This window comes from Ovis canadensis, chromosome 1, assembly GCF_042477335.2.
Source record: "Ovis canadensis isolate MfBH-ARS-UI-01 breed Bighorn chromosome 1, ARS-UI_OviCan_v2, whole genome shotgun sequence".
In the NCBI taxonomy this organism is placed as follows: Eukaryota; Metazoa; Chordata; class Mammalia; order Artiodactyla; family Bovidae; genus Ovis; species Ovis canadensis.
The window spans coordinates 105966335-105993946 of NC_091245.1; the positions used below are offsets into that span (position 1 = coordinate 105966335).

Consider the following 27612-nt stretch of genomic DNA (forward strand, 5'->3'; position numbering starts at 1 on the left):
TTTTGTTTACATTGATTTATTTACAATCCTGCTGGAAGAGTCCCCAGCCCTTCAATTTCCCTTTTTGGGGATTTGAAACCCAAGGTTCCCAGGGATTAATTTGCTCAAAATCACTCAACCTGGATTTGAGCCCAAAACCCACTTGCATATTTCTACATCTCCCAGGGATGCAGCCAAGACAGCTGTGAGCAAAATGGGGAGTTCCAGCCCAGAGGGCCTGAGGTTTGCGGGGAGGGTGAGGTGACGGGGAGAGGAGGTGAGTACCAGTATGAGGTGGTGGGTGTGGGCTTCCCCTGAGCTTAGAAACAGACCTAAGCGACAGAGCCCCCACCCAATGTCACAGCTCCTACAGAATTTTACTGGAATCTGAGTCTACAGTTCACAAGCAGAGGTGAGGCCATGTGAGGAGCAGGGCTAAAAGGGGGACTTCGATTCCCTAGGGATAGCTCGTTCCAAATCTAACAAAACCCCAGGGAAAGCCTTCATGCTGGGCCTCCAGCCAGCCGGGAGCCAGCGGGGTGAATCGAATCCCAGGGTGCATGGGTCAGTGTGTGCAGCCAAGGGGCCCACTCTGGGACCCCCTACAGACAGACAGGCAGACACACACACACACACACACACACACACGCACACAAGTTCTCTGGCTTTAGAATCTGAATTGCCCCATACCTCATATCCCACCCTACAAACACAGAAACACACACACACCACACACACAAGCACTCTGGCTTTAGAATCTGAATCGCCCCATACCTCTTACCCCCACAGGCTTCTCTCCCATCCCCCCCCTTCACAATCTGCTGCAAGGGTCACGGCCCTAAGAATTTGCATTCATTTGCATAGACAGCACAGCAGCTCCAGCTAAGGCCTTTTGGGCTGGGTGATCTCCATGCTGCTCTGTGAAAGACACCCAATGACACCAACCAAGCCGAGGGAGGCGGCAGCTTAACGGTTCCCAGGGAACAGATAACGCGGGGCCTCAGCCCCGGCGGTGGGGGCTGTGCTCCTCCCTGGGCCCCACAACTCTGGAGTTCTGCAAATGTTTGTCCTTCTTCCCAGACCTGTTGGGGGGGGGCAGGGAGTGGAGGCAGGAAGAGGCCTTTAGAGAACAATGTCATGTGATGAGAAGGGGGGCCCCTGAGAGGGGACCCTGTTCCCCCTAAGGCAAGGGACATGGGCAGCCACCATCCATCAGACTGGCAGGAGGGGAGTGTGGCCAGACCTGGTGTCCCAGGACAAGGCCCCAGCTGGGGAGACAGGAAGCAATCTCTCTTACCCCCCAGACCACACAGGTATGGTCAGCACAGGGCAACTTGGGAGGAAAAACACTCTAGCCCCAAAGGGGACTCCCCAGGATCACTCTGGGCTGAGCACAGGCTCAGCTCTCTACCCTCAAGAGACAAAACCTCAAACTGAACACCCCCAACTCAGGGCCCTGGCTCCACACATACACACCGACACCTTGGCCCACCATCACCTCCCGCCCCCTGCTCTGTCCCACTGACCCAGCTCCCCCACAGCCGCCCACCTCTTCTTCAGTGCTTTGTCTCCAAAGAAGTGGCTGAAGATGAAATCCTCAAAGTCGTCCACCGCGTCGTCATCACCTGTTTCTCTCACCGCCACCTCCTCCAGCCGGTCCTCCAAGGCGTCTACAAAGTCGCGGAAGCGGAGGCGGTCGTGGCGGAAGATACCATCCTCACCGAAGTAAGTGGGAGAGAGGGGCAGCTCCTCGGTCAGCGGCCTGGCCCAGGGCAGTCGTGCCAGGTACGTCCTCAGCAGAGAGGCCAGCTCCTGTTGCCGCACGGGGGCTAGCTCTATGCCAAAGAAGGCCAGGCCCTCCTGCCGGGCACACTCGTGCACACCTGAGCAGCCCTGCGGTGCCTGGTACTTGTGCCTAGACAGCTCTGCCCAGAGTGGCAGGGGGTCATGCCCGTCTTTAGCCCCTTCTTTCCACCGAGGGTGTTTCTGCCTCTCTCCGGAGGGGTGGGGGCGCCCACTTTTCCTGGGGGGCTCCTTGGCGCGCTGCCGCTTGCCATCCTTCTTGCCGGCCCACTCCTCCACCCTTGGCTTGCCCTCCTTCCGCCTCCCCGCCAGCTCCCTGTCCTCCTCACCCCGCCAGCTCTTCTCCCGGCCAGATGCCTCCATCTTATGTTTCCAGGCCTTGGCCTTCCAGTCCCCTTGCCTATCCCACCACTTTTCCTTCCCACTCCGCTCCCTGGAATTCTGGAAGTGAGGCTTCTGATGCCAGGCCTCTGAGACATTGGCAGGGACCCCAGGGCGCTGGTCTTCCAGGCCCTGCAGCTTCTGGGCCAGCCTGTGACCCAACTCAGCCAGGCCAGCCCGGGCTGGATCCCCTCGGCCTGCCTCCCTCAAGCTCCGTTCCAGGTCCTGCTGCACAGACCCCAGCAGCCGCCGCTGCTGCTCCAACTCTTGCCTTAATGCCTGGGCCTCAGCCTCTAGCTGTTTCTTTTGCTCCAGGAAACCAGGGCTTGGCTCCTGCCCTGTAGGGCCTTGCTCCTTGGTGACCTTGCCAGCTTGTGGGCCTCTGCCCCACTGGAGACACTGCCCATCTGCACCCTGGACGCAGTCAGCCTCCAGTCCCTGAAGCTGGGCCCGCAGCTGCTGCAGCTCTGACTCCAGGGCCCGCTGGGAGGCTTCGCCCTGCTGGAGGGCCCCTCGGAGCCGGGCATTCTCCTCTTCTAGCCCTTTGGGCTGACGCATCAGGCTCTGAAGCTCTTCCTTCTGGGCCTGGAATGGGAGTAATAGAGGGTCCAGGGAGTCGTCAAGGATGGGTCCAGTGCCTGCTACCCGAATTCCATTCCATTACAGCCTTTATGGCCTGAGAGACTCAGAGGATTTGGTTCTCATCTCCCACCCCATCCGCACCCTTCACCTGACCCTGGGATCCCCAAATTCTACCACAGGTCTTAGCTCTGTCTGTTTATAAGCCCACAACATCTTTAATTCACCTAAAGAGAGCCAAGATAGGACTCTCATTGCCCTATTTCAACCTCCTATACCCAGAACAGATATTATTAACTAATCACAGCACTTCTTTCCCACTGAGTCTTGGCCTGTTCTTCAGATCCTTCTCCACACAAGGCTCCAGGTAGACCATGCCAATCAAGCAGAGGTGGCATGCCACGTGAAGCAGATACGCAATCCTGGCCTAACCCTTAGCATGCAGGACGGGAACAAAACATGGAAGACGACTGGACTCTAGTGGGAAAGGGAGTGGGTCAGTATATGTGCGTGAACACAGGAAACTTCTTTGGGTGGAAGAAACTGGACAGACAGACATGCAGCCTAGGGAGGGTGTCTAGCCCACCCCATCCTGATTGTGCCCACCTGCAGCTGGGCCTGCAGTAGTCGGATGTCCTGGTTCTCCTTGGCCAGCTTATCCAGCAGAAGGGCCATGTTCTGCAGGCTGGGGACACTGTCCAGGAGCTCTGAGGTCTGTAGCTGCTGTAGTCCATCCTAAGGGCAAAGGTAGCTCAGTCAGTAAAGAATCTGCCTGCAGACACACACTCAAACACACACACAGACACACAGACACAGACCCAGACACACACACACAGACACACACACAGACAGACAGACAGACAGACAGACACACACACACACACACACACACACACGGGCAAAGGAGCCAGTCACCCCAGCTGAGCCCCACAACCCCGACAGCCCCCACCAGGCCCCTCACTCAGATGGAGACAGTCACACATGCCTGCCCATCCCCCACAGCCTCCAGCATCTCAGTATCAGACTCCATATCTGGCAAGACCTGCAGGTCCACTTCCTCCAGGGGCCCTGTGGGAAGGTGGAATCCTGAAGCTGGCCTCAAGGCACACAGAGCCCTCTCCTCCTCCCCCTCCTGAACACCCCCCGCCCCCTCCCCGCCCTGCCAACACACACAGTCACTGTCCTGCCCTGGACCTCGCCCTATGGCTGAGGGGTCCAGCAAGGTGAAAGGTCAAGGGTCACCCCAAAGAGCTGACATAAGGCCTATAACTGAGCAAAAAATATATAGCCCCCAGGATCCCTACTCCTGACCCAGAGAACTGCCCCCATCAGCCTCCCTCAGGGCTGGAAGGGGACAGACACAAACGGGTCAGGCCCCATCCTCACTCACCACTCTCAGACTCTGAGAGACCACCTGAAATGGAGACAGAGGAGTCTGGTCAGGCCCGCAGGGGCAGGGGCAGAATGGGGTCGGAGTGCTGCAAGAGGGGCCACAGCAGAGGCTCAAGGTGCCGGCGGGGGGGGGGGGAGGACCACTCACCGAAGAGGAGGATCCCCAGGCCCAGCAGGACCAGGGACCCGAGGAGACACATGTTGAGGGAGATGCCCAGCGCCCCGCCCGCACCCTTGCCCTGGACCTGGTCCTCCACACCCAGGGTGGCTGCGGGCTGAGGAGTGCCGGGCTCCTGGCCCCGCCGTCTCCGCAGACCCGCTACATCCACATCGGTGTCATCCTCGCTGCTGGAGTGGTGGGCCTCCTCCCTGATCCAAGCTGGGGGGAGGGAGGGGGACAGGGCAGTAAGGCAACTGGAGAGACGGGATGGACAGACAGACCAGAACCAGAGGAAAACACAGGAGACCCCCAGTCCTGATCACAGAGGGAGCGCATGGAGACCCTCCCACATGTGCCTGGGCATCAGTGACTACCCCTGCCCAGTCTGGAGGCTGAAGACCAGTCCTTTCTACTACAGACAAGATACAAGAGCGACTTTCATCCTAAAAGCGTCCTCCTGCTCCCACCTGTGCCCCCTGCCCTGGTTCTGTCGGAAACCTGGCCACACCCTCTCAGCGTCTCCTCTCAGTGCCTGGCTGCTCCTGGTCCTAGAGGCTGAGGTCTCCCTGGCACCATTTCTGCTCTTCTCACTGCACGCACAATCGCCCAGTCTCACCCACCCTGCCGGCTCCCCCCAGAGCAGACTGAGTCCCTCATCTGTAACTCCCGACTGGCCTCCCTAGAGCTCCAGGCCTGCATGTCTGACCACCTCCTGGTCTCTTCCACCTGGCTGTCCCTGGGGACCAAACACTCCACACGCTGCCCTCCAACCTGGTTCTCTCCTGGTTCTCTCCTGGCACTCCCCGATGCAGGGCAAGACGCCAGGGCTCCACGAGCCAACCTCAGCCCTCCCTTTGCCTCCCATGCACAGATCAACAACATGGCCCCTAAAGATCTCAGCGGCACATGCCTTGTATCTGCCTTAGTCCAGGTCTTCCTCAGCTTCGTCGGACTGCAGCTGCCCCCGAATGGCCCCGGACCCTGCCTCCCCCTCCACCCTGTCACCCCTCAACAGAGATGGATTCACACACTCCTCCTGCCGCCAGCCTGGGACGCAGCCTCCTCGGTGCAGGACCGGGGAACCCAGCCCTTTGTGGATGCTGCAGCCCTGGCCTGCAACGTTGTCTTCCTCCTACCCTACCTACCAAAAGTCCACTCTGCTCAAGGTTCCACTCCAATGTCCCCTCCGTTGTGAACCTTTTCCCCAGCTGTCCCTGCCTCCCCTTCCCCCTCGACCTGTCCCCTGACTAACCCACCCTCCTCCCTTCCCGTGGGGACACCTTAATCACACTGCCTTTGCACCCTCACAAGTCCGACTTGCACCTTGCCTCAGTCTAGTCCACCTCCTACACAGGCCGTGAAGCCAAGCTGCTTTCCCAGAGCTGACTCGTGGAAGGGACTCAGGGAATGAGAGGCAAATCTAGAGGCAAGTAAAGAGGAGGCCCCACAGCAGAGAAGAGTTGACCAGACCTAGGCCCTGCCACTTATCAGCTGTGTGACTTAAGCCTGAGTGTTCCCAGGGGTGACGGTGGTGAGGATTCACTGATACAGCTTAAGGAAGGCTCCAAGCTGCCAAGGCCTAGGGCCTAGACCAGAGCTGTGCTCGGCAGTGATGTCTATCTATTCCCACTCCAACACCTTCTAGAAGGATAGTGACAGGCGAAACAAGCAGGACTCTCACCTGTTTTGGGGGATGAAGGCAGGCTGCGGGAGGGGCTCTGATCCTCCAGGTCCTGTGAGTCCGGTTCCAGGCCTACCACCTCAGGGGTCTCCTCCAAGTCTCCCTGGGCCTCTGTGTCTCCTGGGCCGGGGGGCTCCCCTCCAGGGTCATCACCTTCCAGGACACCCTGCTGCAGACACAGCCGTGAGCACCTCCCACTTCCCTGGCCCTCCCCACTTCCCACCCTTCCCCCAGGGAAGGTCCTCACCTTGGCCTCAGCCTGCTCTGACAGGATGGGCCCAGATTGGGAGCTCTCGCTCTGGGATACTGTCTCTGTGGCAGGAAAAAAGAGTCAGAAAAAACACCACGGCCCCCGTGGCTCCCACAGGCCGCGACCAGGTAGGAAGGGACAGGAGAAAGCCAGGATGGGATAAGGGAGGGTTTTAAACTGAGATCAATGCTGGGAATAAGACCAACTGGCCTTCCTCTCCCTGAGGAAACTGGGAAACCCCAGAACATGGAGGACAGGTGGCTGCACCGCCCCCCTCAACAGGGCCCTGTTACCTCCTCCATCCAAGGTCCCAGCCAAGTCCTCAGCAGCTGCCTTGGAGGGGCTTCGAGGGGCCTGAGGAGCTCTCTCGGATTCTGGGTCCCTCCCGGATTCAGGGCCCAAGGTCTCCACAGGCAGGCTCTGGGGGCAGGGGTACAGCAGAAGGGCTGCTTTAGAGGAAGGACGGCAGGACGAAACTGAGCACGGGGTGCTCTCCTGGGTGCCCGAGACCAGCCCATGCTCAGGGTTCCCAGCCCGCACCGTACACACACACAACACACTCAGCAGGGGCTGCTCCAAAGCGGGCAAGGGGCAGGGGGCGCTGGCACTGTGACCTCTCCGCTCGACACAGTGTGCGGCCATTCCCTAACTTCACTTGCTGCTCTGAGGAACTTTTGGAGGACAAGTTTCTGTGAAATGAAGACGCACCACTGGGGACTCTCTTGGGGGTCCAGTGGCTAAGACTCAGCATTCCCAATGCCAGGGGCCGGGGTTTGATCCCTGGTCAGGAAACTAGATCCTGCATGCCACAACTAAGACCCAGCACAGCCAAAAAAAAAAAACACAAGTAAATGTTATTTTTAAAGGAATCCTGTATTTACAGGAATTAACTTGAGCCTCGTAGCGCTTACTACAGGCTGTGTTCTCACACTGACAGCATAGAAAGAGGAGTCAGAGGAAACCCACCCCACAAACAGCCTAGGCAGGCACTTTCCCTGGTCTGTATGGTGAATGGGGAGGACACGGAGTGGAAAAAAAAAAAAAAGAATTAAGTTATTCAATCAGACATTAAACTAATTTAAAAAAAAAAAAGGACCACTGGTCCAAGGCACTGGACCACGATACAAACCTGACACCCACCACCACCTCCCCAGAGAAGCCAGCTACAGCCTGGGCCTCCCTCCCCACAAGCGACCAACTCAGGAACTGGCAAGAGAACAAAGTCCCCTGGAGCCTAAGGGTCACAGTCCCATCCCCCTACAGGTTCCCCCCAAGTTCTCCTCACAACGAGCCACCTGCTCCATCTGCCAAACTTTTCCGGCCTTTCCCGCTCCCTGCACACCCATCTCCCAGGAGCTGACGGAAGCCCACCTCACCCCAGCCACAGCCAGCCTGTCTCCCAGGGTGCTCTCAGCCCAGCCATCTACAGCCTCAGCCTCTCCTTTTTCTGCAAACAGCCCCTCAGCAGGCCCACCGCCTGCTCATCCCATCCATGGCTCCCGCTAAACTTCCAAGAATAATTCTTGACCTTAATATGTTTCTTTACAAGACTCTTTTTTAAAGAAAGATTTTTTAAAATGTGTACCATTTTAAAAGTCTTTATTGAATCTGTTACAATATGGCTTCTGTTTTATGTTTTGGTTTTTTGGCCCCAAGGCATGTGGGAATCTCAGCTTCTGGAACAGGGATCTAACCTGCACCCCCTGAGTTGGAAGGCAAAGTCTTAACCACTGGACCGCCAGGGAAGTCCCTCTTTACAATTTCAAGTCACCTTTTTCTCCCAGTCCCTCCTACATTTAAGGAAACACGACTCCTCGTTAAAGGGAGGACAGCGAGGCGAAACAGCTGGTCCGAGGTCCCCCTGCTGTCTGCAAAGGCAGCGAGGGCTCTGGCTGGGAGCGCGGAGTCGTCTGCTCTGCCAGCCAGTCCCAGCCCGTGGGTCCTGCTCCAGCATCACACTGAGGGCAGCTCCCTCACTCCCCATCAATTTCTTCAAGGCCACTCAAACCTGATGTCTCTAACTCAAACTTCCCAGCTACCTCCCTCCCTGGGAGATGAACATACCAAGTCCTTGACAAACTCTCCAGCCACTCCATTCCCCATCCTGCCAGCCCCCTTCTCAGCGGCTTTGGGGCACAGGAGTCCACTGGGTTCTCGTCCTGCCAACTACAACCTGGACTGCAGGACCTTCAAAACGCTCTCCCCCTGTTCCCACACAGCCCACATAGTGGCTGCACCCTCTGCCCACAGCAGTGATGGTCCTGACCCCCTCCAGCTCAGAGCCTGCCCGCTATTTTCCATCAAGGAGAGGCCCGAATGCCTGAGCCAGATCCTATAGGCCTCCTCCGGAGGCTCACAGGCTCTGATCCAACCTCACTTCAACACCGTCTGGCCCACATCTCCACCTCCTCCAACAGACCTCCTCAGTCTCCCCCAGCACAGCTCATCTATTGCTGCCTCAGGACCTTTGCTAATGCTGGTCTCCCCACCAGAATTTCTCCCCTGCTTCTCATAGCTTACCCCGACAATTCCCCTCTTTCAAGCCACGGTCCAAGTCCCAACTCCTGACTCCTGGGGCCTGATCGTATTCTCCCTGCCCCTGGAGTTCCTCTCACAACCAGCAGGAGGTGACACATGTGATCACCAGGAGCAAGGAAGGGGGACAGACCCCAAAAGCAGCCCAGCCAGGCCAGAACTCCCATTCCATATGGTTCCCAGGCCTGCTCTTCCTACCTCTGAGCCGGCAAGCACCCAGCTATTGTCCGAGTCTGGGCAGGAGGCCATCACTGCTGAGGTCCCCGCAGCTGCTGAGGCTGCCACCTGCAGAGAAAGGCTCTCTTAGGGACTCCAGCTCCCTTGGGGAGGTGGGATGCAGACAGCAGCCTCGGGTGGGTTCCAAGTGTGAGGGCTGGGCAGTCACTTCCAGAACCAGCCTGGTTCCAGTCCTTCTGACCCCCAAATCCGAATTCTTCTGGGCAGTATTTGCCTTGCAAATCAGAACCTACCAACAGCTGCAGTGAAGTTTGCCTTTCCCAGGGACCAAAAGAGCCCTTGGGAAACTGGGAAATGGAACTGACCTTGAAAGGTCAGAGAAGCACAGGGCTGGAAAAGCTCTGGGAAAAATCCAGGCCAACTCTCTCATGTTATAGTCAGGGAAAACAAAGGCCCAAAAACTGGCTGACTTGACTTGCCAGCGATGAACAGCAAGTGAGAAGAGTGAGGAACAATCTGGCCCTCCCTTCCCCTCCCCAAGCTCCCTCACAATCCCACCTCCTCCCCCAGGGCCTGGAAGAGAAAAGCCGATGGCCTTCGTCAGCCACAAGTCTCCCACCAACCCATCACCCACCAGTTAAGTCCTTTGTATGGTCTAGTTTGGGGTCCTGTTCACTGGCTACACAATGGAATCAATCACCTAAGATTCTGATATAACTGAGTCCAAGGACCAGGCTCCGAAAAATCTCCCAAATGATTCTCACGTGCAGCCAGGGCCGAGAGCAATGGCACAGCTTACATCCATCTGAATGTACCTTTAGTAAGTTTCCTTGTTACTCTCCATTCTAGGTTGTTTCCCTTCTTAGTAACTCCAGCATTCCATCTGAGGAAACTTGAAGGTGACTAAAAAGGGATTTGTGGCAACTATCATGTATACAGAAAGCACTGTACCATTTGCAAAGCATGGACAATAACCAGGGTTGTGGCCCTATTCCTTGCTACTCTGCTCTGACATGGTGGGGTAAGGGTGGGAAATCACTCCAGCTTCAAAAGCCTGACACAAAGCAGGACAAGAAGAGAAGGACCTACCCCTCCCTCCGGGACCAACACTATGGCCCCAGGCTGGCAACTGGGCCCTGGCATAAAGCTGAGGGACAGATTAGCTGAGCCCCTGGTCTTGGACTCTGATCCTTTAGAGGATACATGACGGCTTGCTGAGGGGCTAGAAGGATGATAAGCGGAAAAGGATCCTGAAAGGAAGTCCTGGGGAGAGGAAGTAAGGCTGGAGTAGAAGCATGGCAGCTCTACTATGGGAAACCACTACACTTCCCCCTTCAGTAGGACACACCGTGGGAGCCCTACACAGTGCCTCCCAGAGACAGGCACCCATCCCACAAGGAGAGAGAATGGCTGCAGCTACTTCCCCACACCACAGTCCAGCAGGACACCCCTGGCTGGCTTCTACAGGAATCCAGAGAACCATCACCGTGCGGCCTTCTGGTCTCAGGCCCCACCCCCACCCCCACTCTGTCATCATCTCCCCATCCCCAGTTGCTGCGTGTGACTCTTTAACAGGTGGCGGCAGGAAGGAAGTGGCAGCAGCTTGGGCTGAAGTCCCTGTTTACCCCTGGCTGTGTACAGCCTGCTCAGGTCCTCCAGAAGCAGGCACTATGGCAACCAGGGTGATGTCAGACCCACTGTCTCCATGGAAACCAGAAACGGTATTTGGGTCAACAAGACAAACACTTCTGAGACCCAAACAGAATACAGTCCGGAACCTCTGCACTCAGGGTTCCAAACCCTGGCTGGTACCTCTCTCTTGGCTGGATTCACTGAAGATCCCATAAGTTCTCCCTGTTCCCCCCAGGCCAGCATCTCACTGCCTTATTAGGAAGTTCTTTTTGCTGTCTAATTCCCACCCTTCCCTGCTGCTTTCAGATCTCTTTCTTCTCATCAACCTCTTGGAAGAACACCCACCTCCACCCCCTCCTCACTACTCCCTCTCCTTTTTTCAGGCAAGATTCAACAAAAACATCCTGTAAGGATTGTCAGGGACTTGTGCTATTTCCAAAAGACAGCTAAAGGGGGAGCTCTGCCACTCTGTTCACAGCTGGGAAGTTTTGTCCAGCTAATTTCAACCCCTCTAAGAGCTGTTCCCCCAAACCTCTAAAATAAAGCACCCAGGGCTACAAAAACTTGTCTGGGAGACCCAGAGCAAGTTCCTGTTTTGGAAACAGGCCGCCCATGATCCCCCTCCCTCCCGGCCCAGAAGTGACAAACAGCTCTATAGATCCTGGGTGGAACTCAACCCTTCAACGTTCTAGCCTTCCTCACCTCTATCCTTCCTCTCCTGGGGATCTCTGTTGCCCCTGCCCCGCTAGGGCATTACCTGACCCAGCTCTTGCTTCAGTCTTCAGCTGAACTTGTTGAGGCCTCTTCGGCTTTACAGGCACAAGAAAGGAAGGTCACGTGTCTGAGAACTGCCCAATGGAGAGTCAACTTCCCTGAGGGGGGCGGAAACTTTTGGCCAATAATAGCTAGACTTGAGAGCCGCGGGGGTGCGGCGGGGGCGGGGCGGGGAGGGCGCCTGCAGAGCCCCTAAACCTGGACTTACCTCCCGGTGGGACACTGGGGTTCCAGCAAACTCAACTGGGGGTCACCTCCCCTCCTTTCCCAGTGGCTAAACAACCTCTGAAGGGAAGACTCAGAACTGAAAGGCAAGCGGGTGGCATGTCCAGGACAAGGAGCCAGGTTGGTCCCAGGATAGACAAGAGACAGCTGCAGGATGGGGGAGGAGAGTGGCAAAGTGTGGGTTGTCCCTATGCTCACCCTGGCGCCGATTGTTTAAGGATGCCACTATTCTTTTTTAAAGGAGGCGGGGCAGGGGGTACTGAAATCATCCTAAAATGCAATTTGCTAGATCCAGGGCAGCCCCTTCCCCCACCCCTGGAGCTACACTGACCTCCTAACTCAGGAGTGGGAGTGGGGCACTACACCAAGAAGCACTAATGGCAATTGTCTCCCTGAAGCCTTGGAGCCAAAGATCCTGCTTGGCTCTAGGCCTGGCTCAGGAATGTGCTCAGAAAGGAAATTTGTTTCTCACAGCAGGGACGCAGGGAGAGCTGGGGCAAAGAGGCCTCCCCAGGCTCCACAGCTTGTATTAGGTCAGCTCAGGGGGCTGACTCTTCCTGCTATCCCCACTTCCAGGGACCCTGGGGGGGTCCCTGTCCACACCCCCCAACCATCCTCACCAGGAGTGACTGACTCATTCCCACCTTGTGCACACCAACACCAAGGAGTCCGGGTGTGGATCTTCCAAGTCATTTTATTAATCCAACCGTACAAAACTTCCCCCACCACATCTCTGCCACCCCCACTTTCTTCCAAAAAGCAGTGGCATGTGAGGGAGAGAGGGATTGACCAGACACTGCCCCCATCCCTGGCCAGGAGCCATCTTACAAAATGCAGGGGTGGGGGAGCGGGGCGGAGACCACAAAAACATCAACAGATAAAAAGAGGGGCAAACAGAACCACAAACACAACACAAAGTTGAGCAGTGAAGGGGTTGCCATCTCTGCGCCTAGATGGCAGGGAACACTGGAAAAGAGAAGCCCAGAGGCCCCTCCCTTCCTTCGCACAGCCTCGAAGGCTGCATGCGCCACCCAGGTATACTGCAAGAGTTCTGCAGTATACCTGTCTCCTCTTCACATGTATAAAGGTCCCAGGAGAAGTGGGGGCAGGGGACCACCAGCTCCTCTCAGGGCCAGACCCCTAGCCTGCCTTCCCTACCCCACTTGAGGAATGTGTGTAGGAGCTGTAGGGAACAGCATGCAGCTGTGAGGGGCTCCTCTTGGGGCCCCAGGCCCATCTCTCGCAGGCAGTGCTTAAAACATAAAAAATAAAGCCCTGGCACAGATTTTGTCTGAGAAGGATGAGAACAGCTCGATTACCAGGCCAGAGAAGATAGAACAGCAGGGAAAGAGGGGAGCAAAAGCATCCAGGCTCTGAACTGCACTCTAGTACCACAGCAACGAGGGTCCTGCAGACTCCCCAACCCGCAGGCTGTGGCACGGATCCTTTTATCAGGAGGGAAAATGAGGTATAAGGGCTCTGTGCCTTTTCAAGCTTTCCTTCCATCAAGGTAGGGAACTCAAGGCGCCGAAGCTGAAGACCAGCGCTTGGGGGAGCGGAGCGAGAAGAGAGGTGTACAACCACAGAATCTGGGCTTCCGGGACAGTCTGAATGTCAAATATTCTGGTCTGTCAGACCACACATCCCACTTTTTGGCAAAAACATGATCATCAGGGAAAAAGCACGAGAGAGGCTGAGAAAGGACCAATGACTTTGGTATGAGGGAAATATGTCCTGACAGCATCTTACCTACTGTCTCCAAGGCCCAGATCACCAAGAACTGCCATAGCCACGTACTCTCCTGCTTCTTCAAGCTATTTGGTTTCTGAAGGGGGACGAGTTGGACAGGTGAAGGAGACAAGGGGAAGGTAGGAAAAGGGGAAAATCTCCATTTATTCCCTAAAGCTATCTCCCAGCGCCCATGAAAGGGCTACCGCAGAGATGGGAAGAGACCCCAACTCCTCTGGCCAGAAACCTTTAATCCTGGACTCCAAACACTAAGGCTGGAGCTGTGGAGCTAGAGAGGCATGTTAGGCACAGGTGTTGGGGGCATCCATCATCTGTAGAGTGGACACCCCTGCCCTTCGGATCTTCCTCCAGCCTCTTTCCTCTTGCAGCCATACCCCTGGGTTTCCAGAGATAGCCACCAAAAATGGCTCTGCTTGGCAGGGCTTTGGTTTCCTGAATCTCTGTAGATCTCAATGCGTAAGTTTCCACAAGAGTGAGAGATACAGGCTCTTCTGCCTGGCCACCTCAGTTCCTTTTTCTGCCCCCAGGAGCCACTGGCTTTCTGCCCCATGGGGATGCGAAGCCTATGGAAACCAGGACCAAGAGCCAGACAAGAAGGCAATCACCCTGGAAGAGCAAGGAGGAACATGTGCACTCCCCTGGGCCCCTCGCCAGCATCACCCATCGTTAGCGGCCACCAGCTGCCCCATGCCCTCGCGGATGTAGACAGACTGAATCTCCTTGGTCTTGAGGCAGAGATCGCAGGCCCAGACAGCAGAGGCCTCGGTGGTCAGCAGCCCATAGGCGCTCTCAGTCATGCCCGTGCACTCACGGTGGAACCACTTCTGGCAGGAGGCCTCACACAGAATGGCATCTTGGTCGTCATTCACCTCGCTCCGACAGGCACCACATGGATACACCAGGCCTGGGGGAGGCTGGGGTCCTGAGCCCCCACCTGCCTTTCCAGGGGGTGCCAGGCTATTAGCATCTGGAGTGCCCCCACCCCGCCCACTGCTGTTTGGAGGAAAACTGGGCTGATTCCCATTAACAGCAGCAGCCGGGGAGCCCGAGTGGGGCTCCTGGGGAAAAGCAGTGGGCACAGGGGGATTTAAGGGCTTCCCCCCATCCTCACCACCAGGGCCAGGAAAGCCAGGGTCCGGACCAGGGAAGGGACTTGTGTTGGGAGGCAGGCTGGGGAGCCCCTGACCAGGTCTCTGGAGAGGAGAAGGGCCAAAAGGTGCCCCTGGCTGGGCAAAGCGTTGGGGGAGAGAAGGGGGGCCCAGCTCCCCTCTGGGAGGTTGTCCCATGGTGGGTGAGATCATGGGGCCAAATCCCCCCACTGGGCCTGGCATCATCTGCCCACCAGGTGGGCTAAAGTTCTGACCCAGAGGCTGGTTGAAGGGTTGGCTGGGAAAATTCATGTTACCTGGGGGTGGATAGCCAGGGCCCTGGGGGGGCATGTTGAAAGCAGGGCCCATGGGGCTGGGAGGGAAAGGGGGTGGCTGTCGACGAAGAGGCTGAGGACCTCCTCCACCCCCAGTGCCATAGCCTGGGGGTACCTGGCCTGCCATGCCCCCCTGGACACGGAAGCCCCCAAAGGGGACGGGACTGCCAAGGAATGGAGGGGCTGTGCCCCCCACCTTAGGGGCTCCGAAGTCATCCTCAAAAGGGTTGGATGCAACCAGGTGATCCACCATGGGAGTTGGGGGTGGTGCAAACTCCGTCAGGTGAGAGTACGCAGGGCCCTGGGGAAAAAGATGAGGGAAAGAGGATCATGGAGAGAGACCCAGAGCTAAACCAAGAGAGCACCGGAAACAGTACACAGTTTTAGAGGCTGGTACAGGCCAGTTCAGGCGGACCTTAGAGTGCAACAAAGAAACACAGTGGAGAGCACAGCCACCACAGTGCGTAACTGTTTTGAAAACAGACAGAACTACACTGGAATCCCAGTTTTGACACTGAGTAACCTCAAAGCCCTGGAGCAGGCATTGAACATGTTTAAGCTTCAGGTTTCTCATCTGTAAAACTGTGACAGTGCCTACCTCCCAAAGCCGTTGAAGCATTTTAGCACAATCCCTGATACTTAGAAAAGGTTCAGCAAGTGATAGTTGTTATCATCATGGGGGAACCGGAACAGGACACACAGGGGAGTGGACGATTCTAATCCCCACTGATAAAATCTCTGGTCAAATTGTCTCATCCCTACCCTACTCCCAAAATATAAAACTGAAGGAAAGGACCAGAAAAAGAGTAAGAGAGACAACTTTCTCTTCTCCCTGTAGCTGATGCAAGATGAAGACATTGAGGTGGGAGAACAGAGATCCCAAACGGGCTACCAGAAATTACCCCCACAACCAACCACCATTCACCTGAGTATTTGACTTCCTTCGCTTCTTTTCTGGACTCTTCATTTGCAAACCTGGAAAGGCAGTAAAAGGCAGACACAAACAAGTTTCCCTGAGGTTCCCCCAACATCCTCTCTCCCAAGCACGATCTAGGAGATTCTTCTAATTTCAATACATTCTTGTTTATTTACTTAGTATCTACTTTGTTAGATACTAACAAAGATACACTATGAAGAATAAATGGGATGCCACACTCTCAGCTGCCTCTCCCTTTAAATGAGAGACGTCCCCATCCCTTGATAGCCTCAGACTCCCAAGTGGCTCCTTCATTCCAGGTGCCCCAAACTCTAGGATCGGCAGTCAGTGACCCCTCGTCCCCAACCCCTGGAGGGCTTCACCCACCTATCCTTTCCACTGAGCCTCCCCTCTCTTCAGGGCCCTCAGCCTGAGAGCCGCCACCTCCCCGGCCCACCAGCCCTCCCTCCAAGGTCCGAGAGTTCTGAGCCTCGCCAGCCCCAGCCCCCTCAGCGTTCTCACCGGCCTTGCCCTGCTTTCTCCCGGTGCTGGGCGGCGCAGGGGGCGGTGCGGAGCCGCCACCTCCCTCCAGCTTGTCCGGTGGGGGCGGCGCCGAGGCGGCCATGGAGTGGGGGACCCGGGTCAGCAGCGGCGGGGGACGGACGCGCCCTCGGGTTGCACCATGGCCCGGAAGAGAAGGCAGGGGCGGCGCAGGCCCCCGCGCGGCAGCAAGCCCGAGGGGCGGCGAGGCGGGGGTGCCGAGCCGCGGCGCCAACTGCACGCTCGCCCTGCCTCACCGCCCGCCAGCGACCGCAGCCACAGGAAGCGGAATTCGGCGTGGCAGCCACCACTGTGCTCGGCGAGGAGGGGGAGCAAGGCCGGGGCCAGACCCTCCCCCTAGCGCTGGGCGGGCAGGGCCGTACCAAGGCGCAAGCCTGGGGGAGGCCCTCTCCAGCCCGGGAGCGCGGCGTGCCGGCTCGCTAGGGAAGACGGCAGCCGTCGGCCCTGCGGCTGGGCCGTACCATCCCGCGCCGAGGGGCCGCTGCAGGGGTGCACGCTGGCCCGAGCCGCCTGGGGTCCGGCTGTCCGCGATCCCACCCCGCCTCGGTCCCCGCTGCAGACACGAACATCCCCTGGCATGGTGGCCCCGCACGCCCTACCCCGCCGCACCCTCCTACGAGAATCCTTCCTTAAGTTCTCACTCGAGTGCGACCCAAGCGAGTCCAGGTGAGGCCGAGTCCGGCCTCCAGCCTCTCCTCCTGCCGTGGGGGGCGCCCAGAGCCAACAATAAGCTGAGACAGAGACCTAGAGGCCGAGGTAGAAGAAATATGGACTTTAATGAAGATTCTTTCCCTTTGGTATAAGTGAGACCCGTGAAAACATCCAAACAAAAAGAAAAGAACAAAAGGGAGGCGAGGATTTAGATAGTCCACTCTCCCTTAGCTACAAAGCCTAAAGACAGAGCAGGACCGGCTCCTCTGTTGCTGCTGCAGGGCGAGGCCTGGAGAAGGGATTAAATAACCGTGACCCCGCCTCGTGTGAAACTAACAGCCAAACTTCTGCCTCCCCGCCTCGCAGTGGGAGGGCCAAGTTTCTGTAGTCCTAGCTTACACTCCACTTCTCTGGGTCTCTCTCGTAGAAAAGATAATGCTACCGGTTCCAACTGCCCCACAGGCCAGGGTGAGGAAAATGCCAATAGTCGTTAAAGGGCTTTGAAAAAGTCAAAGAGGTGATGTATAAATGTCATCGATTATCATCATTTTGTGCTCAGGAATAAGCTATGGAAAACAAATTAGGAAAGTAAATCTACAGCCCTAAAATATATGCATATAAAATAAAAAACGCAGTTCCAAACCTACCAATGGTATCTGGGGATTGTCTACTGCTTTAAAGTCTCAATGCCCCTGTTCCCACCTCGACCAAATCCAGCTGGGATGGCAGCTCCGTCACCCCCCTCACCACCCCTGCAGGGGGAGGCAGGGCAGAGGCCAGGAAGAAGGGCTGTACTTTGGCTGTAGAGTATAACATGCATGCAACATGGTGGGGGGGGGGGGTGGCTTACGAAATGTATATACAGAGCCCTGGGTGAGGGGCCCCAGCCAGGAGGCACTGAGCAAGGGAGGGGTCCATCTCCCCACTGGCTGAGAGCAGGGTGCCGCGGCAGTCTCTAAGGGCTGCACATCCCAGGGAGAGGGGACAGCTGCTACTCCTGCCTCTGCTGGCCCAACCTAAACTGGAGGAGGTGCTGAGCGAGGAGAGGACGGGGTCCCAGAAGCCAAGAAGCTGTCAGCACCCCCATCCTTGACTTCAGGGGCCCAAGAACTCTTTGCATAAAATATCTTCAGACCTAGGAGATGGTCAAAGGCACAAAATTTGAATGCTGGGAGGGAGGGTTGTTGAGGAGTCTGGGGTACCCTGAGCCCAGGGGTAGACTAAAGGTATGATTCAGTTCCCCTTCCCTGAAAGGGTGATTACTCCACTGGGCCTATCACCACAGAACATCTTCCATTACCAGGAAGCATCCTGCCCAGGCCTCCAGCACCCACCTTGGGGAAAAGGGTATCAAGTTGGCACAGGAAAGGCCCAGGGAAGGGGGCCACTCTGTACATTAATACTTTGGTGAGGTTTGGGGAGAAGCAGGACTCTACCCCTGGTTCCTGACTCAAACCCTCTCACTCAGCTGCATGCTGAACCCAGTGTCCACAGTATCCCCAGTCCTACACAAGGCCAAGCCCACGAACACTCCCAAGTGAGGTCCAAAGAGTCAGGGAATAGGGTGGAAGGGACCGCAGGCCGTCTTCTGAGAGACAGCACTGGAACAGGTCACAGTTTCCGCTCCACAGGCTGCTGGAGACACAGTTCGCTGCCCGCAGAGATGATGGGCAAGTGATTGTCCATGTGGTAGCTGATGAGGTGACTGACACTCTCAAAGCGGTGATCCTTTGTCCGAACCTGGGGAGTGGGAAGGGAGAAAGGAGATTCAGGTGAAGAGTCAGATAAAATCTCAGTCTCCAAGGCCGAGGAAGCTGGGATAGTCAAGAGGGTTGAGGCAGGAGAAAAAGATGGCAGGAGAGGGAGGGCTCTCAGTTCTGATCACTGAGGCTTCTCTGGGAAGAGAAGCTGGAGACAGATGTGGGAATGAGCAAGTCAGTGAACTGGGAAAAGGCAGAACAGACATGAGCCCAGAAGTCGTGAAACTGAAGGCTAGCTACTCCTTCCTTGACCTGGAGGAGGGCGGTATGTCCAAGAAGAGGATACACAGGACACAAAAAGACATGCAAAGGAGGCTGAGACTGCTGCAGAAACAAGAGTGAAGTCATGAGGGGCAGCGGGCGGCGCAGACAGGAGACAGGGCTCTGGTCTGACTCCTGAGTCTGCAGGAGCTGGGGAGGCCCCTGGCTCCTCTTGTGAAAAGTTTCAGGATATTTCGCCTCTAGACATCTGACATAGAGCACTACAATTCTGGCGGATGGTTTCCTTATTTGTCAAAAGAGGGACTAGTGAGATGACCACTTTCTAGCTCTCAAGGGCACAACGTTTGGGGACTGGCAAGGACTGAAGGGAATACAGCTCAGGTGAGGGATGTGAGAAGGGAAGGAACTTTAAACCACTAGACGAAGGAGATGCCAGACACCTGGGAACAGGGGAGGCCCAGACAGAGGTGCCCAGCAGACAAAGTCTAGGAAGCAGTGAGGCAGGAGCAGAGCCACAGGTAGGGGACTGCACCTTCCTTTCTGCCGTGCCCACCTACACCCCTGCCACACTCACCACTCCCTCAGGGTCCACCAGGAGCAGGTGCTTGGGCTGCCCACTCTGCAGGCCGGTGAGCACGTACTGGCCCGGCGTGGTCGTGCTTTCCCGCACCAGGAAGTCCCCGTTGACTTGTAGCAGTGCCTCAGCCTCTCGCCGGCTCAGCTTCCCGTGGAACCAGGGCTCCCCTCGGAGCTGCTCAGCCATGGCTGTTGACTGGGGAGGTGGAGGCATTCGCAAGGCATCTTCAAAGGGCTCTGGGGATACAGAGAGAGGGCTAGGAGAGGCAGCTGACACAACCCTATGCTCAGGACCTAGACCTTTAGGGAGGGGAGGCCAGGAAGCAAAAAGCAGAGAGGCAGGAAAAGAGGAGGAATCAAGTGAGAAGATGGAGACACAGAAAGGCGAGAGGCACACTTACTCATATCAAAGAGGTCTCGGGGTGCACTACCATTGATGGCAGGATTGGGGGGCCCGGCCCCGGCCCCTGCTTGCCGGGCCTTGTCTAGGTTCTGGACATTGACGTACGAGGGGTCATCAAAGAGCTCTCTGCCTGCTGAGAAAACGGAGGCTTTAGAGGGGCCCCGCCCTGCTTCTCACTCCCCTCTGCCCCTCAGTCCCCTTCATACCTGAGCAGGGTGGCGGGGGCGGTATCTGTCTGCGGGCTTCTGGGTCTCCCCCAGCAGGCTGCCCCACAGGCTGCAGGGACCAAGACAGAGTGAAACCAGAGGCCCTAACCAGCTGCTCCCATCCAAGCCCCACCCGCCTCCATCCAAGCAACATACCAGCGTGGCTCCCAGGTGGCTGGGGGTCTGGGCACTGGGTGGAGTGGGTCGAGCAGCCCCTGGGAGGGCTCCTTCCCGAAGCCTCATGTCCACCACACCCCCGAGAGGTGGTTCCTTCCCCGGGAAGTCATTATAGTACTGATGGTCAGGGGGCTCTTCCTCCTCCTCATCCCAAGCTGAGCCATCAAAGCCAGCCATCCTGAGAGAGACAGGAGGGAGAAAGGAGTGTGGATGGGAGGACGGAGGGAGAACGGAACAGTGGTCACGTATGGGGCATTCCCTGAGGGGTAGGCCTGAGGATGGGTGTTTCACGTATAATCATTTCACTCTCTGGGCAACCGATAAAGCACATACTGTTTCCTTCTCCAGTTTTTTAGTTGAGGAAAATGATGATCAGGGATAAAAAGATTTTGGTCACACAACTAAGAAATGGTCAGACGGCATCACCGACTCAATGGATACGAGTTTGAGCAAACCTTGGGAGATAGTGGAGGACAGGGAGGCCTGGCGTGTTGCAGTCCATGGGGTCGCAAAGAGCTGGACATGACTTAGCGACTGAACCACCACCGCTACTGGTGGAGCCGAGTGTCAATTCAGAGTTTGCCTTAACGTCATGCCCTTGATCGTTACGCGGTCTCCCAAGAGGGAGGGGAGACACCAAGTAACCAGGGAGGGGGTGCCCTAGAATATCCCAACCCCTCCTCTAAATACTCGATCCTACTGGTCTGAGGTGGGAAACGTGACCATCTCAGGAAAGAGCCATCCTCCCTTGCCCAAATTCTTGATGGCTTCTAGAGGCAAGAACGTGAAGAACTAAACTACGTATGGACAGAAGCACAAAAAGACAGACCAGAAACGAGACGGCTGGGAAAAGAGAAGCCCGTCTAGCCAGGGACAAGCTGGACGTCCTGCACTGCAGCCCCGCCACGGGCGCCCGACGGGAAAAGCTGGCCCTGCAGCGGGCAGGGCCATGGATCACCTTCCTGCCGGCCACAGGAAACTTAAGAATAGCAGGAAGCAGGGGCACGCAGGTTATTTCCTTCCCTGCCCTTTTCTGAGCTGGACTGTGGAAGAGCAGGCCTCCTTTTCCAGTTCTGGTCTGGGGCCCCCGGGAGTGGGCTGCCCCCCGCCCCCACCTGCCTCACCCGCGCACCTGTCGTGGGGGGTGACGAGCCTGGGTGGGTTCCTGAGGTACTGTTTGAAGCGCAGCTCGAAGGCCTGGCCAATGGTGCTGATGACGTCCTGAGCAAGCCCTTCGGGACACTCCAGGATGTGGCAGGCTGGGGGTGCAGCAGAGGCTGTTAGGGAGCTGGGCGGCGGGGGGACTGTGGGGCTGGGAGGAGGCACAGACGGGGCCCTCGGCAGGAGGGGCCCTCGGCAGGAGGAGCCCCCGGGTCCTGCTCACCTGCCCCTTGGACAGCCAGCCCCACCCAGTGCTCCCCATCCACACCTCACCTCTCTGATTCACTGGGTCTTTGGCAACATAGGCAACATACTCGGCTGTGTCCTGGGGTGGACAGAGGCAGAAGAGGCCAGTTAGCTAAACTGTACAGCCCCACCCTACTCCTGACCCCTTCAGGCCCCTTTCTCAGACACTGCCTCAATCCTAGCGGGCTCACTTCTCTTGCCAGTGTCCTCCCAATCCCTAGCCCCCTACTCTCCTCCCACCACCTAAGCTCCATTCCCCAACTCACCGGGTCCCCGCCGGATGCAAACGAGATGGACTGCATGTGGTGGTTGGCAATGATCTGAGGGTTAGGGCAGAGGATGGAGAAGGAAGGGAATGATGGGCATCAGGCAGCCTCAGAGTCTACTGGGCACCGCCCACCACTGGCTCAAGACCCTGGCGTCCCAGTCTCATCCTTTTGGCTTCTTAACGCCATGTTCTCTTAATCTGCTCCTTCCCTACTGTTCCACTGCTCCCAAGCCTTCTCTCCCAGTGTCTTACCCTCATAACCAAGTTCCCATTTAGCCCTCCCATCGATGTTTCTGCCCACCCCACCCCCGCCGCCTCACCCCACCAACCTGTTTGCAGTCTGCGGCCATGAGGTTGAGGCTGCTGGTGGAGACGGTCAGAGTGATTGGCATTCCAGCAAATTTCAGGTTACTCCTCCCCAGAATGGAGCTGAGTGGACGGCTACAGGGCTAGGGAAGGGCCCACGGGTCTCAGAAGCTGGGGGGTCCCCCACACCAGGAAACCCCCACACTCCTGCCTTCTGGACTTCTCCCCACCTGCCCCACACTAGCCTTCCCCCTGCTCCTCCACATCTCCCAGCATCCCTAGCCCCACAGACCCCGGGTACCTTTCTCCTCCTTGTTGCCCCCTTAGCACCCGGCACAGCCTCACACACCAGACTGATGGCCTCCCTGGGGAAAGAGGAATACTCAGACCCAGAGCCTGCCTCCCACTCGGCTGGGGCCGCCACAGGGCTGGGGGAGGGGAAGGCCAGGCCAGACTCCAGGGGCACTCCAGGCTCTTTGTCGTGGTGGATTGAATTAAGGGCCTTTAATATTTGATGACACTGAGAGGCCGCTTCCTGGCTGATTGGGTTAGGGCCTCAATGGGTCTGGCCCCACCCCCTTCTAGCTACCAAATGTCCCATCCCCTTCCCAAAGGCAGCAGCAACCTTCCAGCTACCCCCATTTTCCACTCCAGCTCTAGCTGCTAGCTGCCTCTTCCCACCTCCCCCACAACTCCCTGGGCTGGATAATAAGGAGCCAGGGCAGAGTTGCCCCTTTACATTAAGACTTAGACTCACTTCCCTAACTTTCTCTCAACCCCCTTTACCACCTAAAGATAAACCATCACTAGCACCACCAAGTGGCCCATTCTCCCCACCTCTCATGAATCCTGGGACTGCCCCTCCCCCAAGCCCCACTGACCTGGTGACCTGAGTCCGGGTGTTGAAGTCAAGGGCGCGCATAGACTGCAGGACCTCCACACAGCCCATGTACTGAGGGGAGGGACAGGGGACACCGGTAAGCCACCTCCCCCCTCTTCACAAACGGCCCTGGGACTTCTCCTTCCTTGGTCCCTCAGGGAAGTCAGGATGAAGAAGTTCTGCCACTGCCCACGGATATACCCCACAACATGCAGGACAAGAGGGGCAAAGAGAGAAGGGCAAGCTAGGCGGACCGCATGCCTATGGGAAGGCGTGACGGGCATCGGGTGGGATGGAGTGACATCTCCAGAAAGCAGGGAGGAGACTGGAGGGGATAGTCAAGAGTCACTCATTCCAACACTTACTAAGGGCTTGTGCTGGGCTTTGTGCTAAGCATGGCGGGGTGGGGGTAGGGGAGTTACCAGAAGGAAGGGGCCCCAGACAGAGCTGGAAGGGAAGAGGTGAGAGAATTGGAGAAGGGGCAAGAAAGGTTTAAGAAACAGGACACCGAAATCAAGGGAGTTGCTGGGGAAGAGCAGGGGGGGAGAAAGAGATTAGTAAGCAGAGGAACTGGAGGGGTCCGGGAGGGAGTGGGAGGGAGAGGATGTTCACTCACCCGAACCAAGTAGGAAACCCCGGGTCCCATGACTTTGTCGTTGGGATGCAGCCAGCCCCGTGTGGGCTTATTGACAAAGCTCCCGTGGCGAGTCCACTCCTCGCCCCCCAGCTGGCCCCCTTCCACCCGAGTCCTGCGCCCGCCGCCTCCACTCAGCTTGTTCATGTCCTGGAGGAGGGGCAGGGGGCCTGAGTCCAGCATGACTGCCCCTGCGACCCCCTCCCCGTCCTCGTTTGCCCTTCCTGGCTCCCCTTTCGGGCCTGGGCGCCCCCCAGCTGGGCTGGCCAGCTTCAGGCTGCTCATCCGGGGGAAGAAGGAGCACAGGGTGGTGGGGCTATCGTCCCCAGGCACAGGTGGCAGCACGGGCCCCAGGGACGAGGCTGATGGGGACGGCAGCTCCTCCGGTGGGGTGGACCCTGAGGCCCCCTCCTCCAGCGACGACAGAGACTCATTCCGAAGTGGGTTGTACTTGGGCTTGGGGGGCAGGAGATCCATGGCTGGGGTGAAAGGGAGGCTGCTGCCCAGCCTGGCCCCCCTGCCAGCCAGGGCAAGGGGGCCAGGCAGGGGGCATCCCAGGCCCTTAGCCTGATCGGACCTCTATGGCCCAGGGATCTCAAGGGTCCTGGAGAGGGAGAGGGACAAGTAGCTCTGGCTTCCCCGGCTCAGACCCAGACAGTTTCAGGCCCCATCCCCGCCCAGCCTGGAGCCTCTTCTCAGGCTGAGAACAGAACAGGCTGGACCTAGAGCTGCCTAGCTCCTCCCCAGGGGCGGGGAGCTAAGGGGAGAGACCAATCCCAAGGACAGTGCTGACTCACAGGCTCTGAGGGGCTGAGCCCCCAACACTGCCCCAACCCAGAACTCTCGCAGGGCAGAGGGATCCATGTCCCCCTGCCTGGTTCCCCCACCCTACCATACAAACAAGTAACTGGGGGAGGAGTAAAGTGGGGGGTGGGGGAGGATGGAGGAGTGAGAAGGAAAGGAGGGCGATAAGAGGAGGTCTGGATCAATCCAGACAGGACAAGGGCAGGCCAAAGGGAGCAGGAAGCTGAGGGACCGGTGGGGCCGGGGGGTGGGGGTGGGGGGTGGGGGGTGGGGGGCGGGGGGGGGCGGGCGAGGAGGAGGTTGAGGGAGGAAACAGAGGCAGCTGGGGGTGGGAAAGGGAGGGGATCCCTGAGCTCAGCAATTCCCTTCCTGTCCTGGTTGAACACTCAAATTCCCTCAGCCTCCAGCCCCAGCGCCCCCCCACGACTGCCCCACAGAGGGGTGGTGGCCCTAGGGAGCCTGGGCCATTAGCCTCCTTGGCTATCACAGCTGTGGAGGGAGCTAAAGAAATGGGAAAAAGAAGGACATGGTCCCAGTGGATGCAGGGAGGGGCCAAGAGGAAAGGCAAAGCTGTTAAAGTAAGAGGAATAAAGTCCAAGCTGGGTGGCACATCAGGGAGCCACCGGGCAGGAGCTGGAGCAGAGGACAGTTTGGTGGAGGCTTGTTCTCCATGCATGGCGCCTACCATGCCAAGGAGCAGAGGCCCAAGCCAAATACTCTTCTGCCCCCCTCTTCCACAGGAAAGTAAGCTGTCAAGGGCAGAAGGGGTGAGGGGTGGCCAGGGCATTGACACTAAGATCAGATCCCTAGACCTCCAGGTGAACACATACCCCTCCTTTTTAGTAGTGACCAAAGAGAGGGCAGGTATCCACCAAGGAGCATGATACCCCTCATATCAAGGAAAGAGTCTGACCACAGGAGATGGGGCAGTGCAACGGCTGTCCAAGAGAAGTGGCCAGGAAGGGACAGAGGCGCAGAAGTCAAATCTGTGCTCATGAGAAAGGGGTGCCAGAAGAGGACTGAGGCTGGACACAGGGAACAGTCCCAAACTCATTCCTCCCACCCACAGCATCCTGCCACAGCTCTGCTCCAGGAGGCCACAGGGGAAGTTGGAAAGCAACCAAATAGAAGTAGTAGTAAAAGATACATATACCCTCAGCAGGCTCACCTCGGAATTACCTATCTTTAAATTTACTTCAGAATATTAAAAAAATGCAAATTATTGTGATTACAGTGATTAACAATCCTGACAATGAAAACATGTTAGATACTGTGCTTACCACCGCCCCCGTAGTCCTGAACCCAGGAGAGCTTTACCACCCCATGCACCACTCCTGAGAAGAAAACCTATCACTGTTTCCTAAGGCCTCAGCACTCAGAAACAGAGAAAGAGGAAAGTATTCTGCCAAAGCCTCACCGCCCCCCACCCCCCCAACACACACACAAGCACACACCAGGATATCCTATCTTTAGAGGTGAGCATTCTGTGGGTGCCTGCAGAATCCAGAGACAAGGGATGACCTACAGGTGTGGGCATGTTTAGAAAAGAAAGAGGAAGTAGGGCTCTTTAAATTTACGGAGGAAGAAAGGAGATTGCTATTGGCAATCTGAAGGAAGAAAGGGGATTGCTACTGGGAATCTGAACGACTGGGTGTGGGGAAGAAGCTGCATGTGGCTTCTCAGCCCAGCAGGGAGGAGGAGGCAAGAGAGGCGGAAAGTAGCAGGAAATGGCGAAAGCCTCAGGAATGTTTCCAGCAGGGAAGGCTGGGCAAGCAGGACCAGGAGAAATGCCCAGACTAGAACTCTGTCTGGGGGAGGGGAAGAGCCAGAGAAGTGGTGGGGCCTGAAGAGTCCCTTAAAAAAAAAAATCAAACATCAAAAAGGACACTGTTACCTACACCCATTCCAAGCCACCGTCTTCAGGTGGTAGAAAACTTTCTCTTCTGTCACACCCACATGTCACACATCGACAAATCCACGGCCCTACCCAGCTCCCGTCGTACAGGTATGAGACAAACAGCTGTTTCTGGGGTGGAGTCGGTCCTGGGAAGGGAAACTCAGGGAGTGGGGCAGGGAATCTGTGAGCAAGTCTCCCTCCCACTCTCGTGCCAAACCCCAAGTCCAGCCCCCTTCAAGTAGGTCCACCCTTGGAAGGGGCTAAGGGAGAGGGAAAGGGCTGCCTCTAATCTCTTACTCCACAGAGTCAGAGATGTGAACTTTTGACCCTATCCAGTGGAGCCTAAGAGCTCAGGAAAACTGAGCCAAGGGCCCCAAAGAGAAAAGGAACGAGGAAGCGCAAGCAGGTAAAGTTTCTGGGATTGAAGACAAAGCTCCTGAGGCGATGACAAGGGTCCAACCGGGATAACGCTCCTGAAGGGGCGTGGCCCCTCAAGACGCGTGCACCAGAGACTCCCAGGAGGCGAGGCTTCTGGACGATCCGACGTGGATTAAGGAAGGGGCGAGGCTTCTAAAGGGGCGGAACCCTTAGGGAGGCGTGGCCTCACGAATTCGAATAGTTCTTTGAGTAGCAGGGTTCTGCCCTTTTGGGAGTTAGGCTTTTGATAGACAGGGGTTAACGGAGAATAGTCTCGAGAAGGCGGAGTTTCGGGGAATCGGAAGGACTAATGCAGGGGTTTGGAAGCATGTCTGGGGGTGGGACTTCCAGGAAAGCTGGACGACAGGGTAGGATTGGGGACAGTAAATGGAATATAAATCGGGGTTCGGAGAGCCCCCTGAAGTTGGGAGGTGGGACTTCCGGGGAGGGGGTCGCAGAGGGCGGGACTTGTAAATGAAGACCGGAAGTAGGGTCCCGGGAGAGGGGTTCCGGGGTAGAGGAGTGGGTCACCTAAGAAGAAAAATGTCCCAACTCACCAGGACTTCATGGAGTCTCCGCACCGCACCGCGGGCCGATTTGGTTCCGGATCACGCCACTGTCTCCTCAGGTTGCCGCTCCAACTTTCTCCCCGGGCCCGGCCTCCCTGGAGAAACTTTATTGCACTCACTTCCGGCCTCACTAACCCCTGACCCTGTACCTCATTGTCCCTCCTTCACCCGTCCCTCTTTCCCGAATCAGCCAATGGCAGTGCGCGGACGAGCACAGT

The 27612-nt window shown here is 57.1% G+C and overlaps 2 protein-coding genes and 1 non-coding gene across 18 annotated transcripts; 1 reads left to right on the forward strand and 2 right to left on the reverse strand.

Moving 5' to 3' along the window:
- On the reverse strand, positions 1 to 17018 carry PBXIP1 (PBX homeobox interacting protein 1). Of its 7 annotated transcripts, none has more exons than XM_069575444.1 (13): positions 16179 to 17018; positions 15666 to 15715; positions 14937 to 15041; positions 8959 to 9045; positions 6519 to 6645; positions 6223 to 6287; positions 5976 to 6141; positions 4283 to 4513; positions 4133 to 4156; positions 3728 to 3810; positions 3349 to 3477; positions 1529 to 2748; positions 1 to 1061 (listed from the first exon to the last, which is right to left on the reverse strand). In XM_069575444.1, the coding sequence occupies exons 1-13, from the start codon at positions 16279 to 16281 to the stop codon at positions 980 to 982; spliced, it is 2472 nt and encodes an 823-aa protein (XP_069431545.1). In that variant the 5' UTR covers positions 16282 to 17018; the 3' UTR covers positions 1 to 979. The 7 variants fall into 7 exon arrangements, with proteins under 7 accessions (XP_069431545.1, XP_069431538.1, XP_069431554.1 ...); XM_069575437.1 differs by having other exon boundaries at positions 5976 to 6144; XM_069575453.1 differs by lacking the exons at positions 14937 to 15041; positions 15666 to 15715; positions 16179 to 17018 and adding an exon at positions 11327 to 11434 and having other exon boundaries at positions 5976 to 6144.
- On the forward strand, positions 7120 to 7251 carry LOC138431649 (small nucleolar RNA SNORA51). Its single transcript, XR_011253800.1, has one exon. It is a non-coding gene; the product is annotated as a small nucleolar RNA SNORA51 (small nucleolar RNA).
- On the reverse strand, positions 16975 to 27582 carry SHC1 (SHC adaptor protein 1). 10 transcript variants are annotated; one of them, XM_069575542.1, is made up of 14 exons: positions 27383 to 27546; positions 26406 to 26554; positions 23690 to 23857; positions 23075 to 23145; positions 22495 to 22558; positions 22217 to 22336; positions 21886 to 21939; positions 21647 to 21698; positions 21345 to 21471; positions 20192 to 20390; positions 20036 to 20105; positions 19828 to 19959; positions 19425 to 19663; positions 16975 to 18608 (listed from the first exon to the last, which is right to left on the reverse strand). In XM_069575542.1, the coding sequence occupies exons 3-14, from the start codon at positions 23852 to 23854 to the stop codon at positions 18480 to 18482; spliced, it is 1422 nt and encodes a 473-aa protein (XP_069431643.1). In that variant the 5' UTR covers positions 23855 to 23857; positions 26406 to 26554; positions 27383 to 27546; the 3' UTR covers positions 16975 to 18479. The 10 variants fall into 10 exon arrangements, with proteins under 10 accessions (XP_069431643.1, XP_069431617.1, XP_069431616.1 ...); XM_069575516.1 differs by having other exon boundaries at positions 26410 to 26554; positions 27383 to 27544; XM_069575515.1 differs by having other exon boundaries at positions 19828 to 19962; positions 26410 to 26554; positions 27383 to 27544.
- Between the last annotated feature and the right edge of the window lie 30 nt (positions 27583 to 27612).